At 29.2% G+C, this 23,325-nt stretch overlaps 3 protein-coding genes and 1 long non-coding RNA gene across 4 annotated transcripts; 3 read left to right on the top strand and 1 right to left on the bottom strand.

The window, feature by feature from the left end:
- The first annotated feature begins 419 nt into the window (after positions 1–419).
- LOC148198046 (uncharacterized) lies at positions 420–1,643 on the top strand. The gene is made up of 2 exons (XR_015786532.1): positions 420–725; positions 1,291–1,643. It is a non-coding gene; the product is annotated as an uncharacterized LOC148198046 (long non-coding RNA).
- A 1,175-nt stretch (positions 1,644–2,818) lies between these two features.
- Positions 2,819–3,178, top strand: LOC124825052 (auxin-induced protein X10A-like). The gene has a single exon (XM_047297592.2). It carries the CDS (start codon positions 2,819–2,821, stop codon positions 3,176–3,178), a length of 360 nt encoding a protein of 119 aa, XP_047153548.1.
- Positions 3,179–15,023: 11,845 nt separating this feature from the next.
- LOC124825051 (auxin-responsive protein SAUR71-like) lies at positions 15,024–15,680 on the top strand. Its single transcript, XM_047297591.2, has one exon. It carries the CDS (start codon positions 15,101–15,103, stop codon positions 15,473–15,475), a length of 375 nt encoding a protein of 124 aa, XP_047153547.1. The 5' UTR covers positions 15,024–15,100; the 3' UTR covers positions 15,476–15,680.
- Positions 15,681–19,698: 4,018 nt separating this feature from the next.
- LOC124825056 (membrane magnesium transporter-like protein) lies at positions 19,699–21,933 on the bottom strand. Its single transcript, XM_047297597.2, has 4 exons — positions 21,752–21,933; positions 21,601–21,653; positions 21,422–21,522; positions 19,699–20,000 (listed from the first exon to the last, which is right to left on the bottom strand). The coding sequence occupies exons 1-4, from the start codon at positions 21,822–21,824 to the stop codon at positions 19,907–19,909; spliced, it is 321 nt and encodes a 106-aa protein (XP_047153553.1). The 5' UTR covers positions 21,825–21,933; the 3' UTR covers positions 19,699–19,906.
- Between the last annotated feature and the right edge of the window lie 1,392 nt (positions 21,934–23,325).

Genomic DNA, 23,325 nt, shown 5'->3' with positions numbered 1-23,325 from the left:
ACACGAAGCTTACGACTACTACTTGAAACATAGAGTTTGTATTTTGAATTTTGAATAATAATGCAATCCATTCCATTACAGTTCTGGCCTGTCCCATAACCTTGCAAAAACCTATAAAAAGTGTAACATTTATATGGCTGTAATATAAATACAGGATAGGAAAGTACTGTTTTGAACAAATTTTTCTATACACTTTACATTTATTATTTTATTCTTTAATTTCTTTTTGTATATTTATCTAATAATTTGTTTTTAATACTAGATGTACTACTTTATAATCTATTTTTAGGAGTCTAGGAGTTTTTAAGTATTAAAAAAATTAACTAAAAAATTGTAAAGTGTGTAAAAATTTGTGAAGTTAGAAAATAATATTACCTGTATGATTACAAATAAAAAGTAAAAAACTGGAAGGATAAGAGTATTATTTTTCACCAGATAATTGGAATGAAGGTTTGACATCCCTGCAACTTCCAACCACCAGTACAGTAGGTTTGACATCCCTACAACTCTGCAATTGAATTCAACAAAATTAATAACATGATCTGTAATTAAATATTACGCAACTATGTTGGTGGTGTGGGCAGACTCTCCGATTTCCATAATCATCACACTCCTTCTCTTCTTCCTCTTGCGATTTGCTATTTTTTTTCCTCTTTCTGCTACTGCTCTTCTTTCTCTGCGCCAAACTTGTTCACCTCATATTCCACTAATTCTCATTCAAAATGGTGAGTTCAATCTTCTTAATTTATTGTTTTGGTTCTTTCATAAAGCTACACTGCATAGGTCACCTGTACGTACCCTCTTGTACCACATACCATCAAAATACTTTTGCCCCCCTCATGTACGGCTACATATGTACCTGAGATCGTGTTTTGCCACGTGCCCTGTCCACTTCTATTTATACACACCCATACAATTTCCACATCTCTCACCTTCTCGATGCGGGGCTCTGAAATAACTTAAGTCGTTACCTCTTCCTTTGCAATTATTATTTTTCCTGTTCTGTGTTCGGGTGGGGGATGTTGGTGGTAGGTTAAGGTTACTATCACGCAGGTGTTAGTTAAGAAACAAAATTAATTATCCAGCACGTTCCATCACTTCTTCTATGAAAGGTTATTTTTACTTGTCTCTCTCTTTTGTCTCCTTAATTTGGGGTAAAATTAACTCCAGGAGTTAAGTTTTGAGTTTAATGCATACCATCTTTCTGGTTAGAGAGATTGGATTCCTGTTTTGGTGTCTATTACTTTAGAAACTGTTTCTGATCAGAGAGATGTTTTAACACAACTACAGGAATTTCTAGTAGCTAGCAGCAGGAGGCACATTTCCCATTACTCGTGATGATGATGGAGGACTTCAGGGGCCTTCTTTTAATGGACAGTAAGGGTTGAAATTTTCTGTTGAAATAAACAATGTCTGGCCTTTCCTAAACACGCTTTGGTGCAAGTTAAAAGTGTGTTTTGGAACTTCTTTAGAAATACTCTTAACTTTGTATCCAAACTGATTAAATATTAGATTTGCCAAGAATTCTTTGTTCTGCTTCCAAATGTGCTCAGGTTGAGATGAATCATACAGTAGTACATGTTGATGTATTGAAACAAACACTATTCACAACATAATTTGAATAGAACTTTTTCTTTTCTGTTGATTTAATTCTTCAAAGCTTTTAGGCTGTTACTTGTAGGGTCCTCCGGGTAAAATAAAAAAGGGGATTACTTTGTAATACAATTCAAATGCTAGTTTGTCTGCATATGTTTGTAAAATAAATTTTCCGAAGAATTTACTACACTGAAATTCTCCTTGGACTGCTTACCCAAAGAGCCATATACATGTGCATGTGATCGATGCATAAGAAAGTATATGTGAGTGAAAAAGATGAAATGGTGTCCATATAAAATACACATTAACTTATAGGTAGCGATAATTTTCAACTTACTCTTTCCTATAGTCGAGGACATTCTTGCCCAAGGTAAAGAATAAAAGTAATGCGTAATGCAAGGCAAGAAACACGTTTTTCTCTACCCCATATTAATAATTGCTCTCTTCATTTAAGCATGCAATGAAAATGTGCTCGGTCACGTCCTTGGTCAATGCTGAGTTTCAACTCTTTATAGTACGAGAATAAATCATATGCATTCAAGTTGCAGTTTCCTGCATATGGTTGTAGTTGTACTTAAAAACAACGAGTTCTACGATATCCAAAACTACTTTTGAAATTCAAAATCAATGATTTATAATAAATACGTTACGATGTTTGTTTTGACTCATCCCATTGGCGGTATCCACCAAAAGCTATATATATATATATACTCTTGTTTCCACTTAAAATCGAGATTTTTGAACCTTGATTACGTGTGTATGGAGCGTGCGTCCAAACATGCAGTATCTATGACCAAAGTTTTTATAGTGATAATGGTTCTTGTGAGAGTTTTAAAGATGGTGTTAGGTTCCTTCGTGTGTGAAGTGAGAGGCCCCCTAAACCCTTACTGAATGAAGGGAAGTTGAAATGGTATTGTACCTTTTGCCCAGTCTTCCTTGCGTATGTTTTTTTTCTTGTTTGCGTGTAGTGAGTTGAAAGAAGATGCATCTGAGGATGGGGCTAACTCGGTATCCAAAATGAGGGGAGCAGTGACATTAATTAACCTCCAACGAAAGCTCACATGTCATTGTCCCCACCCCAATGCAATTATGAACTCCAATTCCATTGTCACCTGACACACTCATCTTTTGGCCACACATGCGACTATATATATTCCTGCGTTGCATGTAAGAACTTCCAAAAAAACTTGTTCTGGTTATTACTATTTGTTCCTGTCTGGGCATGGGTAAAACATGTACAACTTGTTCTTGGGGACTGTGGATGGGAGGGGTTGGAGTACTGGTGCATGTGATGAGGAAACTACAAACCTCTTTCTCACGTTCAAAAGGGGTGAAGCAGGGCCATTTTGTGGTGATTGCAACTCGAGGGTGGAAGCCTGAGAGATTCTTCATTGAATTGGGGTATTTAGATCACCCTGACTTTGTGAAGTTGTTAGAGCAAGCTGAAGAAGAGTTTGGGTTCTCTCAGGTGGGAGCACTTGCAATCCCTTGCCAACCTGATGAACTCAAGAGAATCATTGGAAGGGAAAATAATAGGAACAAGGGCATTACCTGTTGGGTTAAAGGGATTACACTTGCATGAGATCACACTCACTTCCCTTGTAATTTTCTGTTCCTGTCGTTATCACTTTCCTTGTAATAATGTTGTCGCCATATATATATATATATATATATATATATATATATATATATATATATATATGAAATGCAGTTTGAAGTTTGCTAAATGAAAACACATTCTCATGCACAAATCTCAAACAAATATTTTATCTCATTGAGTTAAATTTTAGTTACGTTTAAAGTAACTTTTATTCAAAAACATTCTTAATATAATAATAGGATTACTTTTGTTTTTATCTTCCGTTTCACTTTTAATTTATAAAACGAACAGTTTCTCTTTAATTTCTTTTCTGCTGTTAAAATTATGCTATAAAAAATAAAAAATGTTGAAAGTTCGTCGACTAAAAAATAGACTAATTTATAAAATTTGAACGGAGTAAACCTTTTAATATAAACTATTTTTTGTAAAGTTAAATCAAATTTATGGATATATTATTTCACCTATCGAACCGATATCAAACCGTCCATTTACATGACTAAAAATAATATCAGTACAAACGAATTTTATTATAAGTTGAATTGAAGTAAAGTTCACTCCTTATAAAACATTTTTCATGCTTATGTTTGTCAGGTAGAAGACCTAAGAACATTACTCAGATTTATGTTTGGCAGGTAGAAGAAGGCCATATTACCGTCTGGTTATCTTATTAGTGTTGTGTCGTTGGGAATGGACATTTTTTTTTTCAATAAAGCAAGACATTCTGAGCATGGAGTACCTACTGAATCACATGTATATTTCACAAACGAGTTCTTATGTGATATACAAGGAAGGACATTAATCTTGAAAAAGAAAAAGAAAAAGAAAAACTTGGGCAGATTGGCATGGGGAGCGGATCTTCTTGAAATTGTGAAGATGCTGCCATCCCTCCAAAAACTTTTTAAATTCTGTGAGAATGTATAAGAATGAAATTAGATAAAATTTTAAATTTTTTTATAAAAAAACGTTATTCGATGTTAATAAATAATAAAACATAAAATTAAATATAACAAATAATAAAAAAATTGTTAAGATTTTTTTCTCTATTGATTTACTTATTTTCTTATGTTTACTTTTTATTCTTATCTTCTTTTTGTTTCTAAATAAATAAATAAAAAGATAAACATAGACTTATTATTCTGTTATCACTTTTTACGTTTTATTCCATTACGAAGAACAAAAGTAATTTTTTTTCCACTTTATACTAAAATGTTAGTTTGATATTTTCATTTTCTCATGAGTCTTTTATATATAATAAATTTTTATAAACATAAAATAAAAAAATAATTACTATATGTTTTTTTATAATTTGATTTAAATTATGGCTTGATTTTGATAGTTTATTTTTTATTTTCAAATATGTTTTCTAATAAGTATATTTATGCAAAATAAAAAAAATTATTTTTTAAAATTAATAAAAGAAAAACTACTTATGAAAATGAAAAAAAAATACACAAATTCAATTTTTTATCCATTATTAAGGATGATGTTAATGATCTAACTATTTTTCTATTAATAATAATGATAATTAAATATATAAATTTTGAGTACATTATTCGTTTTCAACATTATTGTTCAATATCCGCTGATCGATATTTTCCCCTAAATGAATCGTTATAACATTTTTAAATCTAGCCTTAACTTTTACTAACTTCTACTTATGACTTCATTTAAAATACAGATTAAACTAATATGGTCTTTACAACCAAAAGATTACCCGCTACAAATAGCTATTTCCAAACTTGCTTGTATTTCCTCTCTTTTATAAGAACTGTTGTAAATTTTGTGAATACTTAAGGCCTTGTGAATAAGTGTGTGTGTGTGTGTGTGTGTATATATATATATATATATATATATATATATATAGTTGTGAAGTTACAAACACCATTTTTTCCCATGGAGTTACGTACTGAGAAGGAGAAAGCAAAATTCATGGCATGATGAAGATGATCGAGGCTGGTTCTTGGATATACAATACGGAAAGAAGGTATGCTATATATCTTGTTTTCTGATACAAATTCATTTGATCCCTTTTGAATCTAGAGATCTTTTTCTTACAAAATAGTATTATTTTTGTTCATTTTGTTTAGTAATATTGCATATCCATACACATGTTGAAATGGGGAGGCTTTTCAACCTTTTTCTTTCTTAACAGAGGGACAAGACAATGATCCTTTTTCCTTGTAGATCTTTGTTCTCTGGTTGAAAAGATCCACACATCAAATATTATAAATCTTATTATAACCAGCTCTTATAAATCTCTCACTTAAGCTTTGTCGGTGACTTAATTTTGTTTGTTGAAGAGTCCAAAGATCAGGTATGTGTTATGAAACAAACATCCAAGACTTTTGTGAGAGTTCTTCATCCAAAATCATCGCTGATAAAATAAATATGAAGTGACAAATTAGAGAGACATTTCCTCTAACATTGGCTACCAATGCATCGTGGATTTGGAGAAACACCTTTGGGTTTCCATCTACCATGAAAGCTTAATAAAAACACCTTCATTGCCATAATGTAAAAGATTAACCAAAGACTTGATAAATAGTAAGTTATATCTATGGCTAGCGGAGTTACTCTCATGAAATATGTTCTCCAGCTTGCACGATGCAAACTATGTTATTCCACCTCTGTGTACAATGCTATTGACCAGAAGTGTTAATCCCTTGTTTGGAGAGACAAAGCTGAAGCTAGAAAAGTGCACATGATCTCCTCCAGGTAGATAAAGATTGCTACCATCTTTATCTTTCAATCATGAGAACCCTTCCCGTCAACACCGGTACTGCACCTTCGATTATTCTTCCATTCCCAGCCGTTTCCAATTTCTGAATTAAAAACTTTACTATTATAAACCTCTAATAAAAATTATATTTGTTCAGTGTCCCATTAATTAAATAGTCAACAAAACACACACACACACCCATTCTTGTCAATATTTTATTTTTAAATTATACTATAAAGTATTTTCTATGCACATAAAGTAGATAATTGATAAAATATATTAGATCACATTAACATTATTATCATCCTAATCTGTCGTTGCATTGACTGACCGAAGATTCTTGATGTTTAAAGTTGAAATGGTTAATCTGTAGCGCAAGTTTACTCTGTCATCTACCATGAAAATATTATATTTCACACATAGTATACCATCCTCTCAAAATTTATATTTGAATAGTTGAGAAATATAACATTTAATTGACATCTTACAGCACAGGATTACGAGTAACAATGTTCATTAAATATTATTATTAACTTTAGAAAGTTCCACTTTGAAATTTACTTCAAACCTATGTTATTTATACACCAGCTTACCACCAGTCGAGCACCCACATGCATGGAGCCCCACACTGCATACATTAACACCAAAACGGAACATCAACATTTTCTTTTGTTCCATCCTTGTTCAATACTATTTCATTTTCAATTCTTTAATTAACTATATTGTTGCTGAAGATAAGTGAGATTTGTATAATATATATATATATATATATATTGAAGTATGACGTATGGAAAAGACGCTTATTCTTAATAAATCAATATGAAAATGATAAATAAAAGAATTAAGTATATTTACAAATGAACATATAATGGAGACAAAAACCTGATTTTGGTAATGGTTATGGATTGAGTGTGACCTAATAATTAATATATCTGTAAGTATGGCACCTCATAAGAGTAACATGTCTATATATGTTAGCAAAATAAGCTTTTGGTGAATAAACTTATTCACGTTTCTCTCATTCACGTGAATAAAACATTAATTCTATTTTGAGTTTTCATCCTCAAACCTTAAACTTTATTATTTATTTCGATTTAAGGGATCAATGTTAGTTCACTTTTCTATACTTGATTATTTACTTTTGATATTATTTTAAAAAATTTAAATAAAAATATCTTATGTATATATAAATTCATGTTGATGTATTATTTAATTTACATTGTTTAATTTACATAAGATTCGTACATGTATCGATTTCATTAGAATAATATCTTTTAAAAATCACTCTTAAATTCCAATTTAAAGAGATGAAACACATAAAAGCTCAATTCAATCATTGTGTTTCGAAAATATGAAACCCAGTTTCTCTTACTGCATCATCAAATTCAATCATTCTATAGGCCATGTGAATGAGATGAAACACAAAAAAAGTTGAATTTGGAAGCGTGTTTGAAGAGAGAAACCTAGTTTGTCTTATTGCATCTGAACTTCAATCATGCAGACTCTGCTATAACCCATGTGAATGCGAAGTTGATCATGCAAGCTTTTAAGTTTTTCTGCGTGCCAGTGCAGATTCCAGTCTCTATCCCCAGGGTATGGAGCAGGGAAGAACATGGGAACAGTTACAGGTGATTTGGACCTAAACTACTCCACCTTCCAATTAAAGAATGGGACAACCGACATCCTATTTTTCCATTAGATAGGTACCCTCTCCAACAAGACACACAGTGCATGATTGTGTGTTTTACATTTACAAACTAGACCATATCATAGTTTTAATCAATCATAATTAACAATGTTAACAAAACACAATCATAGTTTCTAATAGCTTCATCTTATAATGGGTGTGTGATTGATACCTACTTTACATCTGATAACGACATCGTAGTTCAATTCATAATGGCTTATCTATGTGTTAAAGAATGGATTAAAAATGTTACAAGTTATAAATGATAAATATTTACCTACATTTAATACATATTACAAAATTAAAATAATTATAAAAATATATATTTAAAAAATTAAAATTAAAATAATATCAAATAAATGTAAAAAAAAAATCATGTGTCAATTATCGTTTAAAAAAAACCGTTAGTATCATACAATCATATAAGGAGCAATGGTACCATCTGAAATTTTAGGTTTATTTACTATACCATGTACTGTGTTCTAGATGGTATATATCATTGACTTTTCCTTAAAACTATAAATTACTGTTAATATGTAATAAATGGTTTCAATACGTCCTATAATTAATCTCTTAGCATCTACTAGGTCTTGGATTGAAAAGGTCCGATAACTAGATGATTTTGTTATAAAATATATTCATGTAATTTTCATTAGTCAAATTGTGATAAAATATACGTCCTATAATATTGTTTAGTATTTATTACAAATTTTTTTGTTATCGTTTTTCTTTGTATAATAACGGTGAATTTAGTTGAGCTAATTCTTAACCTATATTTTAATACCTATTTATAATTCTAAAAGGTTGAATCTAAAACATAAACCGGTAGTAAAGAAGTATGTGTAGAAAAACAAATATTGAAATAATCTGGTAGAAAATTTTATGGTGTTATCTGTTAGAAAATTTAGAACATCGTGAAAACTAATCGGAAATAACTATAATAACGAAAACAAGATTATTCTATGAAATAAAACATTAACGAATATTGAGACTATACTTTTGAGTATATTTGAAGTGAGTATGATTTTTATAATTTCAACACTCAAAATCTCATGTTAATATAAAAAAAAATGTCACATGTATTATATGATTGTCTAGTCAACATTAGATAAGATGATCTCAACAATCAATCATGTTACAAACATGATTACACAATATTTTTGAGATAGTGTGATTGTTACCAACAAACTAAATCAATTTATAAAAAAATTACTTCTAACACTAATCCATTTAAGATAAAGTATATATGATTATTATCAATTAGATCGTCGTTAGACATCATAATCCAAAACTCATTCTGAAATTTATAAATACATATTTGAGGTAAAGAGATAGGTGATGATATTTAATACACATAAATAGTTTGAGTTATCGAATATTTACTGATTTTAGCATCGGAATACCTTGTACATGTAATCTTCAAGAATAATTGACGGACGAACGGTAGTATAAGAACGAATATTTGCACCGCTAACAACTCATACGATAATAAATTGTTGACCTCAACGCTACATTTGAAACACCTCCTAAAAAAAGTTATCCAAAATTTATAAATAGGCATTATTTTTTTACTTTTCACAATTCAATTTAATGAGTTCCAATTTCTGAAAATCAGTAAACTTACTCTCCTTTAAAAGCCATATACACATCCATGCACGTTAAGATGTTATTAGATTAATTAATTTTATCCATTTTTAATTTATAAAATAAACTGTCTCTTATTTTTATATTTTTATATCTCATATGCTTTAAAACTTTAAGGATTGAGTTTGAGATGTAAAACAGGAACAGAAGGATGCGACTGAATGTGTTTGGATCTTGAGATAGTGAATAAAAAATGATGACTAAAGTTTTGAGAGGAAGACATCCAAACCACCAAAGAGATAAGATATAAAAAAATAAAAAAATAATTAAGAATGAGTTTTTGTTGTTTTTTCAAATATATGTTTATTAGAATATTAAAGAAAGTTAACGGGAGAAACGAAAAAAGAACTAGAAATTTGGACATGTGTTACACATGTATCTGAATTGAGGATGAAATATTTTTTATATGTTTATATATATTTCTAAAGAAGTATTTCACAGTATCTATTATTTTTACAATAAAACACTTCATTTTCTCAACCAATCAGTTTCTCATTAAAAAAGTTCAAAACACCTTGATAATAAAAGGAATAAATGATGATGAAAACGCTTCTTCTATTATATTATTGTAGACAATAATATGTTAATTAGATATGAGTTTATTAATTAGCAGTTTTCATCTTTTATTAATTAGAAACCCAGATCAGAAACAGATTTTTGCTAAAAATCAAAATCAAAAACCATTTCAAAATGATGTTTTTGTAAACTTGTGCATTTGATTTTTTTTTTATCAACATTGATTTACTGTTTTGGAATTGGCTATCAAAATATTTTTCCAAAAGAAGTTTGTAATATGATTAAATAGAGCTTAAGCAATAAAATAGAGGGTGCAACACCATCCTATATTTCCTCCACATCCCCACATTATTTTAAATACAATTATATCCTTAAGTTAAAAAAATTTTTATTTTTACCCTATTTTAAATAATTTGAAACCCTAATTTTACTTTTCCAGCACCCACCCACGGAACTCTCTTCCCCTTTCCCCATTTTTCTTTCACCTCCCCACCTCCCGCACTTCCATTTCTTTTTCTTCCCAGTTTTTTTTTGTTTGAAAGCTTCCATTGCCGCCGTGGTGTGAAGTAGCGTCGCCGCCGTGGTGTGAAGGAGCGTCGCCGCCGCGGTGTGGAGGAACATCGAGGAGCGTCCAGAGCATCAACTAACGTGAGAAAGTATACATCAACGGAGGTGACGTCCTCCCTAATAAAACAAACTCTAAAATAAAAAACTTAACCTTTAAACGGAGGTGACATCTTCAACGGATGTCAACATCCGTTCGTTTTACCTTAAACGGATGTTGACATCCGTTGAAGGATGTTGACATCCGTTAAAGGATGTTGACATCCGTTAAAGGATGTTGACATCCGTTGAAGGATGTCACCTCCGTTTACGTTTTTTATTTTAGGGTTTTATTTCAAGGTTTATTCGAATACAAGGAAGCACGACACACACTGCACCACTCCACGCACTACACCACGAGAGCGACACTGCACCACGAGAAGAAGACTGCTTGATAATTCTTACACCACGAGAGCGACACTGCACCACGAGAGGAAGACTGCTTGATAATTCTTTCCACCACCACCAACCTTTGTAACTTGTAGTATCTCACAACGATGAAAGAAAGAGAGGAAAAAACATAATGTTAAAATAAAAGAAAAGTATTTTACTCATGTACGAAACTAAAATAGGTTATTAGTGAAATAGGTTGTAAATGAGTAAAATTAAAAAATAATAGGTGAGGGAGAAATGTGTAGTGGTGAAGGAAGGAACACCCTAAAATAGATTATTTGTCCATCGCTATTGGGCTCTGAGATCCACAGACCAACCACGAGACTTTTTTTTTTGTCGTTTAAAATCTCTCATCCCCTTTTTGTTCAATGTTTTCATCTTTGTTTTACGTTTTTATTTTTATTTAATATTGACATTAATGAAAACAAATAAAAATGATAATAGATATAAATATAAATGAGAATATTAATAAAAAGTTAATATTTATAAATAATAATTTGAAAATTAAATCATCCTTAATTATATTATTCTTCTCCACCAAAAACTTCTACATTCATTCTATCTCTTATTTTTTTTTAGCGGAACAATATTGCATCTAATTTCTCACTTATTTATCTTTATTTTTCTCCAATAAAAAATTATTTTCATGTTTTTTTCTATTTCTCTATTTATTAGACAGAACAATAGGAAAAAGAAAACTTAAGAGTATTGAGACAGGGATGCTAATTTAATTAAAAGTATAGTAGTATTAAAAAATTGAGATTGATTGGAGGCACATGTCCCCATATGGTTGAATATGTGGTTGAACTATGTATATATAATAATAACATTAAAAATAAATTTGTATATATATAGAAAGAAATGTCTCATTACTTGCAATACAATGCATGGTCAAAGAAACATACACACCAAAGTAGTTGAAACCCAAACCCAAAAGAGTTTTCAGTCAAAGAGAATAAACACATGCATAAAAAAGAGTCCAAAATATTTAGCTTTCTTACATAACAAAATAATTATAAATTCAATTTTTTAATCACAACATACATACAATTTTCTTTGGATTGTGCTCAAAATATAAATTGTTTGTAAATGTTTTTTTTTTAATTTCCTTTTTACTATCATAACTTAAATTTTTTTTCTTATTTTAGCGTGAAATAAAAGCTCATACCACAGTCTAGTACACTAGTTATTTAAGTCGCAGTTTTTAAAAAAAGTCACATTCACTTTCAATAACACTTTTTGAATTCTTTTCATGTTTCAATCTTGGTTATCTATAATAATATATAAGCATTTTTGGAAAATGCTATTATTTTGGCGGAAGGAAAATGCAACTTAATTACCATGAAAATCATGACGAAAAAGTACATGAATTATTTTTTATTTTAAATATTCAAGCTATTTAATTTGTTAATTAGCTATTATGAAAATCCTCCACTTTGATTTCAATCAAATTCATGGGAAATAAGGGACTGTTCCAATTCATTCTACTCAATTCCTTTATGATTCGTTAAGATTAAGTGTGAAATAGAAAAAGGGAAAGAAATGAAAAAGAAAGATAGAAATAGATTAGAAAATTTTGTGTTATCTAGATTAATGGAAACAAGAAAATATATGATAAATTTCTATTACCTTAAAAGCAGACATGGATGTATAGGCAGACGTAGATCATCGTCGTCCTCTTTTTAGAAAAAATACAAATTATATACTTATATATTTTATATTATATATATTAAAATAAAAGTTAAAATTTGGTTGAGAAGTTAAATACAATTATATATATATATATATATATATATATATATATATATATATATATATAAAAACTCATTGTGTCCGTCACACTTTCAAGTGATTTAAAAGTTCCAACTTTTCATCTTCTGTTCAACTTTCATATTTTATTTGACAGATTTTCTTAAATAATATACTACAGGTAAACAAATTCTATTATTGTCTTATTGATAATTCTCTCTTTAATTTTCAATTCATGAATGTTTGGTTTATTCTTTCAATGTATTTTTATCACTGATATATAAACTGAGGACATATTTATTATTATGGAAAAATCATCTACAATTGATGTATATTTAAAAAAAAGTTATTAAAAGATCTTTTTCAACTATAAAAATTATGAAAAACAGACTTAGATTTAACTTATTGTTTGATTACCTATATAGAGGATGATTGCTAAAAAGTTTGATACAGATTCTATCAAATTTTATGAGACATAAACAACTTAAATAAGATATAACATATTTTTATTAAACTTTGTTTCCTTTAAACCTCCCTTTTTTTTTAATTTCTAGACCTGTCCTTAAAAAAATGAGTAAAAGGAAAAAATAATTTATGTGAATATTTTTATACTAATTAAAAAAATAATAGTTTTAAATATTAAATAATGAACAATAAATTATTTACTATTTGTAATAAATATTTTAAAATTTATTTAACCTTTTCACATTTAAATTATACTAACTATTATGTTAATCTATTGGACAATAATTTCTTAACATATAAACCATCATCCTAATTCCGTTAATTTCATTTACACTCAGTTAATACTTAAGGTAATTGAATACACATATTTAATTGGTAATTTCAACATATGTTTATTAAAGCTAAAATTAAGGATAATATACAATTGAATCTTTTTACCTTAATTCTTGTTTTATAAATGTAAAATTATTAGTTGTTTCTTTAAAATGCATATAAAAATCATTTGTTTTTCTTTCAATAAAATTTTCAATTGCTAAATATATGATTATTGAAGCTAAAATTAAGGTTAATATGCAGTTGAAACTTTGTATCCTACATTTTGTTTTATAAATTCAAAATTCTTAGTTTTTTCTTCAGTATATTGCATATTAGCATCAATTTTTTCTCATTTTAATAAACATAACTAAAAATTAAACTCATACGTAATTATATTAGCTATTAATAAAGTTGAAATAAAACTAAAAGTATTAATATTGTTATTTTCTAATTGTATTAAAAACAAAATACATCGATATTTGTGTATTCAAATAACCATTCGTCTCTTAAAAAAAATGAATTTTTATAATCGTAAAAAGGTAAAAAAAATTAAAAAAGGAAAATAGTTTATGACAATTCGTTATTGAGACCATCAATGTACCATTGCTCTAATCTTTTTTAACCATTCCATCATGTAGTACAAATTCCACTCTATCTCCACTCGACGTGTTTTTTAAAACCCATGACAAATAAATGAAGAAAAAATCCTTTACAAATATTATGTCATGCTAAGTAAATATTATAAGGATTGAGTTTGAATTGAACAGTCTCGTTCTAAATGATTGGTACAATTAAGAATGATTCTTACAATTAAGAAAATGGAGGCATATAAGACAGCACTACCAATTATTTTAAGTGTATATATAACTGTGCTAATGGTTTACTGTATATTTTTCTTAAAGTTGACATGCTTACACTAGAATGGAAAACTGTTGTTAAATTATAAGAAATGGACAATGATAAGTATTTTTTATTCATTCATGTTAATATTTATAATTATTATTATTGTTCCATGTTAATATTTATAATTATTATTATTGATTATCAAATAATTTTGAATCAATTAAATTGTAAAAAAGGTTGTGAAAAAGAAATATCACTGACAGAATTACGGGCAGAGGGAGAAAAGGGTGTTATATGTATGAACACAGAGGTTGAAAAATCTCATGGCGCCGACATCTAGAGGTCGTACGAACACCGTCAAGAAAACCTTGATTTGTTGCGTGGCCACGATGTTTCCGTAGCAAACGTAATCCATGACTTTTGCACTTGACATTACTTTTATTCCACCCAACCAACACCAAATTTGCCTTCACACTTTCGTTGAGTACGTTTGTAAGTAGTTAACATTAAAATATATACATATATCGTAGTCATAGAGACAGCAGATTAGTCCCAAAAAGGATAAAGTACTTTGGTTCTCAATTATGGTACAGCACAGTCATACAAACAGCACATTAGGCCTAAACAATATTGTCTGCTTAGTTTTGGGGCTAGGAAGAAAGCCCCGCGTATAAAATTAGAGAACAAACCGACGCGTCAAACTTGCATTAAATGGTACGTATAGCTGCAGCACGCGGAAAATTAGACATGGCTCCACATGCAACCAGAGAAACTTCCTGTGTCTTTCATATGCTAATATATTCCCATTAGATTATGCTTTATAAAATTCACTCACACACATATATATATACAACGGCAACTGGCACTGAAAGATCCAAAAGCTAGTTTGTTTCAACACTAACTGAATCTAGCACACAGTACTATCGTCATTGTCAATAAGCAAGAACATTGAAGAGTAAGACATAGAGTGATGGAGGTTGGAAAGAAGAAGATGCTCAAGTCTTTGATCTCAAAGGTGATGAAGGGTGTTCCGTTCTTGGCACCCAATGGAGCACGTTCGAGAAGGGTTTGTTATGTGAGTGACATTGACGAGGAAAGGGAAAATGCGACGAGGGTGCCAGAAGATGTTAAGGAAGGACATTTTGCTGTTATTGCAATTCACGGTGAAGAGACCAAAAGGTTCGTTGTTGAGTTAGATTATTTAACTGATCCTGCTTTCTTGAAGCTGCTGGAGCAAGCCAGTGAAGAGTATGGCTTTCAACAAAAGGGTGCACTTGTAGTTCCTTGCAGCCCTCAAGAACTTCAGAAGATTATAGACAACAAACGACTCGATGTCACTTCCTAATTAACACTCTGTCAATATATCTTGAGCTGTTACACATATCTATTCATACTTTTCCCTTTTTTTCAAGCATCTGGCAAAGCTTATTAGACATCTAATGGCTTTACCTATTGCCTTTACTCCTTTTCTTTTTCAATGTAGCTTGAACATATGACATTGTCTGTGTGATAACTTTATTCCACAAATTTTACAGAAAGGAAAATATACAATATAGTTGGTCATGTTTTACTTTTGATCAGAAGAGTATATATATATATATATATAGACGAATTTGTTGCATATTATGGAAAATGAGTTAACGTGCATAAGTGCATTATTCATGTTATAGTGATGGACTAGCTGTCTAGTATACATATGGTTCTCATCCTCTTACACGGTCAATCAGAAACATAATATACAGAAAGAAAGTGCAGGTATATATATATATATATTACTTTTTGACACATTTTTATACTCTTTTGATACTATTATTATTTGTGTGTATTAATTAGAAATTTGAAATAGGATGTGTAAATATAGGTATAGGAAAAGAGAAAGAGGAGAGAATATTGAGAGTGAGTTTGCATGATGAATGGTGGTGGTTGTATCACATGCAAAGGTTTCCTTTTACGCGTTAAATAAGCAAGCTATGATATTCCGCTTTTTCTCTTATCTGTTGCCCGTACGTACCCTTTCCGCTACAGTGTCATGGATTTTGTTTCGTACGAATTGAAAGTTTAAAATTTAAAAGAAAAATGTTTTTTAATCATTTTTTTTAATCACTTTTGATAATGTATACCTAGTTCTTCGTGGGTTTCTTTCAAATATTTTTCTGAAAACAAAATTAAATCGATTAATAAAATAATTGTTAAACGTATCAGGATTCCTTAAAAAATTATTATTATTATTATGAGATGTGAGTTAGTATTTAAAATAAAAAATAAAAAAGATTATAATAAACTAAAATGAGTTTTTTGTAAATTAAGTTGAAATAAAATGTTGATGATTACTTTAAATAAATTAAGTAATAATTTGAATGAGTGAAACTATAAATAATAATTTAAATGAGTGAAATTATTTTAAATTGAGATATGGTTGTTTAAAATTAATATAAATTAAAATATGAATAATTTGTTATTCTTGTAATTCAAGATATACTGATTTCATACAAAGATTAAGAAAAAAAACTCAATCCTTCAATTCTTTAAATCTTTCAATTCAATTAAGTTGATCCAAACAAACTTCACATTTGCTTTTCTCCTTTACACTAAATCACCCCTAAAAAAACATAAATAATAAAAAATTACAATGAAATTTTTGGTATAAGAAAAAGAAGGAAAAAAAGATAATACTGTAGAAGTGGTCCGTACGATGTCCCGCGTGAAGAGAAAAGGACTAAACAAATGAAAATTTTGCATTAAATGAAGTGTTTCAGTGCCAACAGGCAAAAACTCCTCCACACCGTCTCTCAACAAATTCATGTTTCTTTTTCTCTTTATCTCAATCTCATCTTTATATATATATAATAAATAAAATATCCACATTAATCATTTTCTTTTCATCACAATTCCCACATTAAAATCATGAAAATATCCAACCTATGTGTCAAGCTAACTAGATCTCTTTTCCCATCTCATCAAGACCAAAATAAATCTTCTTCATTAACACCCTAAATCCGTCATTATGATATTTAATTATTTTAATTAAAAGGTTTAATAATTAAACCGGTATATTCGGACCCATTATATTAGTTAACTTAGATAAAATTCTAACTAAGCATTTTATCATATTACTAACGATCTAATCATATAGTTCAATTGATACTAATTATGTTTTGTTGATAAGTTAATTATCATTAAGCTTAATCGTTATTTAAGGATAATCATTTCATATATAAGTTATACCTGTTCGGTTTCTTGAATGATTGTCATATTTGTTTTTTACTGTGTGAACCAATCTAATTAACAGTCAACCATATATAAAGTCATAGTAGAAAGAACAATTAGCTGATAACATTTAAGAAATAAATTCCACAAATTAAAATGCAATTAGTGGGTTTGAGATGTTGATTAGAGCTGGCCCAATAACTAAGGAGACCAAACTATCTCATCACCAGTCCAATTGGATTGCTGCAATGAATTTTATAATTTAAATAAAATTAATTAAATTAGGTCAATTTGATTTAATTAATTGTTTGATTGACTTCAAAGGAAATCGTATTATTTATAAGAAGTTTAATGTTTTGGATTTATTTATTTATAATAAAAAGCAGCCTAATAATCTGGTGAATTACAGCTCATGAAGCATCACATGGAGTTGCTTTGCTTTTGTTGACCATACGCCATGCTCTCATATTCAATTGTCCCATTTTTATTTATATCATATATCTAATTTCCATTTGCGTGTGAAAACCCTATAGCTCAAGTGCTTCCAGCATTAGATTATAGTGTTCTAAAACGAGACTAGAAAAAAACCAACTCTTTAAAAAGAAACTTTCAACAACGCTTAAACTTATACACCAACAACAAGACATATAATAACAACACGTTTTTTAATAACGGAAACTCTTTTCATTTTATTTCAACAAATCATTTACAGAGAAGGGAAGGATATATAATAATACCATTGCAACGAAAAGTATCGCCGTACGCACTTAAGTGAAAATTATATAATTGATAAACTTTTATTATATTTTTCTTAATATGTTTACATTATTTTTTTATATCAGTAAAGAATAAGTGTATATATTGCAGAAAGCTTTGTTCAATAAGTTTGCAATTAGCTCTTTTGTGCAGTTTGCTTATTTGACTTTTACCTTTGTACTTTGTACTAACCTTTTTTTAGGTTTTTTTTAGTGATTTATGCTTGTGAAGCGAAAGCTTTTTTGTGTAGATAAATTGTTGTTTGAATAAAAAATTAAAAAGGTAAAAAAAAAGGAAGTAAAACCAAAAAAGTTAAGCATAAAAAAACAGGAAAGTTATTCCCTATCACAATCAAAATAATCTCAAGAGGACAAGACTGAGCAAGTAATTCAGGAAAATTGAAAGGTCTTGGTTTTGTTTATAACAAGAAAGGTGATATAATTGTAAGTCTTTAAAAGATATAGAAAAACTCTTCATATTTGGCAATTCCTAGGTTATATTTATATTTAACAATGCTTTTGATTAAGGTATTCCTATAAATAGGTTGTCAGCTAATTGTAAATGTTAAAGGAAGTTGCCAAATATCATTTACTTTCTAATAATTATTGTCTTCACATGAAAGTTTTAGTAAATAAGTTATCTATGCTCCATTTCTAGTTAGATTTAACCTCTATAAAAATATATAGAAAATAAACAATAAAATTCATTCATTTAATTTTATCCATGGTTAATGATTCATTCGTTATTTCTCAAATTTTAATGAACCTCTTATCAATAAAGATTCATCCAACCAAATTTTAACTATTAAATATATCTTTTTGAAAAGTTTAAAAAATATATTTTTAATTTTTTCCTACAGAATTTATTTTTGAAAATATTTTTAAAAGTACAGTTAAAAGTATCATGTATATTTTTTATGGAAGATTGTATATTCAATCATGAAAAAAGTTATTAAAACGCGAATTAAATTGGATTTTCAATTATATCTTTAATGGATCAAAATAATTTAATAGATATTTTGATCTGATCCATTACAATCAAAATAAAATTGAACTGATCCATTTATTTGATCCTCATAATTTGAACACCGTTTTCAATTATGAGAGATGTAGTTCTGCACTAGATCGAGGAGCCGTTGAAAGAGAACCTTTTTCCTTCAGAAACTAAGCTTCTTCTGTTTTAGTCTTTGGTTGTTTGGAAGGAAAAAATCAGTAACTAAACTGTCATTTGCATGGATTTTGTAGTTTTATGCAAATGACAGTGAGTGGAGATGTGGTACTTGTTGATATGGTATTTCCCTAACTAGGGCTGAAATATGTGAATCGCATATGCAAAGATATAACTTCATCTTGAATTCAAGACTTCTATCGTTAATATCCATCAATTCCCAAATCAAAATTCACATCCTTGCAACACCAGCTTTGAATTGAACACCCCATTTTATTATCCTATTGAGCAAAATTATTTGTAATCACCACACACTGGAGGACTCATTCTTCTAAATGAATGAGATAACTTGCTATCATTTTCGACAGTCAAAGCATATAACTCCCCTAGAATGTTTACTTGACGCCTAATGTAGCAAATAATTTTTTGTGGACATGGTTGAAAGTGCAAGCTAACTCTTCATATGTATGATTCAAATAATAACATCCTGTCTAAATTACTATGTCAAGTGGTCAGTAAAGAAAGTACAAGATACAGAAGAAAACTGCTAGACTCATGCATCAAACAACGGATATTCAAACGCTCATCCCAAATTTTTAATTTTCTAGAGTAAAGTTTTTCCTCCTCGTGTGAAGGATAGCAGTCCTCATTGTCTCAGCTTCACATCCAGTTCCACAGGAAAGACCTTGCCTCGGTGATTGAAGATCATGAAGTCTAGGTTGGCAGGTAAAGAAACAATCCTGCATCCAAGGAGAGAAAATCAGGTTATGGGGATCCACATAATTCCATAATATGTAATATTTGCCACTAATGCCAGTGTATAGGACTACTACATGAAGGCATATCCCTCAACCAAGCGAACAACACAACCAAAGAAATTACAATGGTTTTCAAGAAAAACTTTTCAGATAAGTGCCCTTACATAAATAGCTAAATACCCAAGTGACAATATGATCAGGAATTTTGACGTAAGACCCTTCAAATTTATAAATGTAAATGAAATAAGTGGGTCCCTATAGAGCCCAAACAGTATGTTTATTCAGGATTCCATTAAAAAAACTTCTATTCTATTTGAACACATCTGAATTTTTTAGATAAAAAGAACTAAAAACTACGTCAATGTCTTACCAAGTATAATCTACGTGCATAAAATTCCCCTTTTTCTTTCTCATTTTTTATTAATGATGTTTATAGTGAGTATATTAGTCAAATCAAACCCAGCCACCCATAATCTACCAACACAGTATGAATGCAGAACTTGACAGGAGTAACTTAAGTGGCCCCTAATAATGAACTCCGGTAACAGAACTGGATTAGAGTATGGAAAATAAAACAGTGTACATTGACAAAAAAAATCCCTATTTCTTGATATGTATCAATGAAATACAAGATCAGAAGAAAAATTGAAGACACAACGATAGTGCAGATGAAATGACCCTTGAGCCAGGCACTCGAGATCTGGGTTCTCCTCTAGCTTGATATTTCAATCAATGAAGACATATCAACAATTATTGGGTTCATACATCCAGACCATACCTCCTAGAATCTCCATTCTAAACCATCATGGAAGACATCCACTTCGTAAAGCATGATAGAAAACAAAAGATTTGATTGGTATATAATATAACAGGAAAATCACAAGAGATTTGCATTGATTAATCATAATCCTAGCAAATTAAGCCTCTAACGTGAGATCAAAACACGCGAAAATAACAAAATAAAATGACAGAAGCCAAAAACAGCACCAAATGTGAGAAACTTAACTTAGTACAATATATCCTCTGATAAGCGTTTCCAAAGGAAAAGAAAAATACAATAAATTACTTCATAAGGTAAAATTAACTAAAACATAATCTAAAAATCAACTTTTAAAAAAACTAGTATGAAAGAACTTCTAGAAATTAGCTTACTGACGAGCTAATTATAGCTCGTGCATAATCTTATTTCATATTTTTCTCTTTATTTCCTTATCACAGGGTACCTAACATAAAGTTCAATCTTCCAAAACTAATAATTAAAAATTCAATTCTCTTAGAAGACCATTCACCACATCTAATCCAAACAAAAAATAAGAAATAAGAGATGATATTTCACAATCAGTTTCATCAGTTCATATTCATCTGGTTACAGCTACATACATCCTAACATTAATTTTAGTTACCTGTTCTCCTCGGAGTGAGGGAGTATGGATTTAAAATTCCCGGGCACAGTGAGCGCAGCCCAGAAACAAAGCAGCAGCCCAACAAACAGCTCAATCACCACCTGCATTATTCCCAAAAAAAGTAAAATTAGATACAGTACATGAAATTAAACCCTAGATTGCAGCGTTAATCAAATTACGTTAAATGGAGGCCCTGAAAACTCCTCCTCTGTAATCTTCAACAGACCCCTGTCTGGAACAAAAAAACAGATCCAATTTCAGATCCACGAGCCCTAACGCTCAAATACATAATAAAAAGTTAAACAATCGTAAGAATGAGTTGTAGAATACAGTGGATAGTTGAATAAGCGGCGTGAAATAGAACCAGAACACCGAAGACACCGACGGTTAAAGCTAGACCCATTTATACGATCTTCTTCGTCTCCCTCTGCAACACCTTCAAAGGGTTTTCAATCGCCGGTCACAAACGCCAATCTCAGTTCTACCCAATCCTCGGTCACAATTAGTTTATATTTTCAATTCATTTAACTACTAAAACATATTTTTTATAATAATATACATGATATTTCATTTTTATTATGTTTTAGATAGATACATTTTATAATGTTTTAAAAATAATTAAAAAAGATTAAACATAATTATGAGAAGAGAAAAATATGAAATAAGAAAAATATTTCTTTAATATACATTCCATTTGTATTTGACTTTTTCTTTTCTTTTTTTCATGCATATTTTCATTTATTTTTAACATGAGTGTACTTTCTTTTATTTATTTTTATTCAAAGAATATATGTTTCACCTAGTAATGATAATATTTGGAAAAATGATTTTGGACTTTCGTTTCTTTACATTTATGCACGGAATTCAAAAACTCGATGAAGAAGAATAGAATGTGTATGAATCTTAAATTTTCAGCTATTTTTTATTTTTTTTTTAATTTTAGCCGTATATCTAGAAAAACAACTGAAATTAGCATTAAAAAATGTCTGAAAAAATAAGTTAATTTTATAAATCTGAAAATATGTAATTTGTGCTTGTTTTTCAATAATTTTTTGCCTTTCAACTCTGCATTTTTTTTGTTGCATTCAAATAAGATTTAATTATTTAAAATAATTTTTATCAAAATTATAAAAATTTATTTTAATTGTAACTGATTATAGCAACAATTACTTATATATATTATCAATTGTTTAAATAATTTAATTTTTGCTATTATATCAAATGCACCATTTGAGACAAACAGAAACTATAGTAATTTACAGCAAACGCATCCAAAACGGAAAATGAACTACAAATTTTAATTTATTTTAAAACAGGGAATGTAATTTAATTTACTATTGGACACTATATATCATGTGCTTAAAAATAAATAAATTGAACTACCCTCTAACCAGATAAGTTATTTGGAAAATAGTTCCTATTTTTCTGTCCATCACAAGTTTCTGTTATCATTCTGGTTTCTCCATTAACATAAATTAAGGTTTCAAGTAGTTTTTTACCATCCCGACTTCAACTTCGATTCCAACTCTAATAACAATAATCATGTCTACCTTATATTTAAATAGAGAAGTTTATAGTTATTTAAAAATCTAAATATATTAACATTTTAAATGTTTTACCAGGATCAATCAATTCAATTTTACTAATTTTTTATGTAAAATAAATATTAAATAGTTGTTGGTAATTTCAAATCATGAGGATTTTATTAGATTATCTTAGTTTATGATATCTTTTGACAAAAGTTTGTTAAAACAAAAGTAATTGATATTTGTGAAGATTTTATTTGATTAACAAAAATCAATACTATTTTTGGATTATTTCATCACAAATATTTAAGCTATTTTTAGTTAGAGTTATTGTAACATCCCAAAATATAGTAATTACCATAATCAAGATTAATTACA

Source organism: Vigna umbellata, chromosome 5 (assembly GCF_029865625.1).
Source record: "Vigna umbellata cultivar VRB3 chromosome 5, Vumbellata_1.0, whole genome shotgun sequence".
Lineage (NCBI taxonomy): Eukaryota > Viridiplantae > Streptophyta > Magnoliopsida > Fabales > Fabaceae > Vigna > Vigna umbellata.
This window is presented reverse-complemented; position numbering and strand designations above follow the sequence as displayed.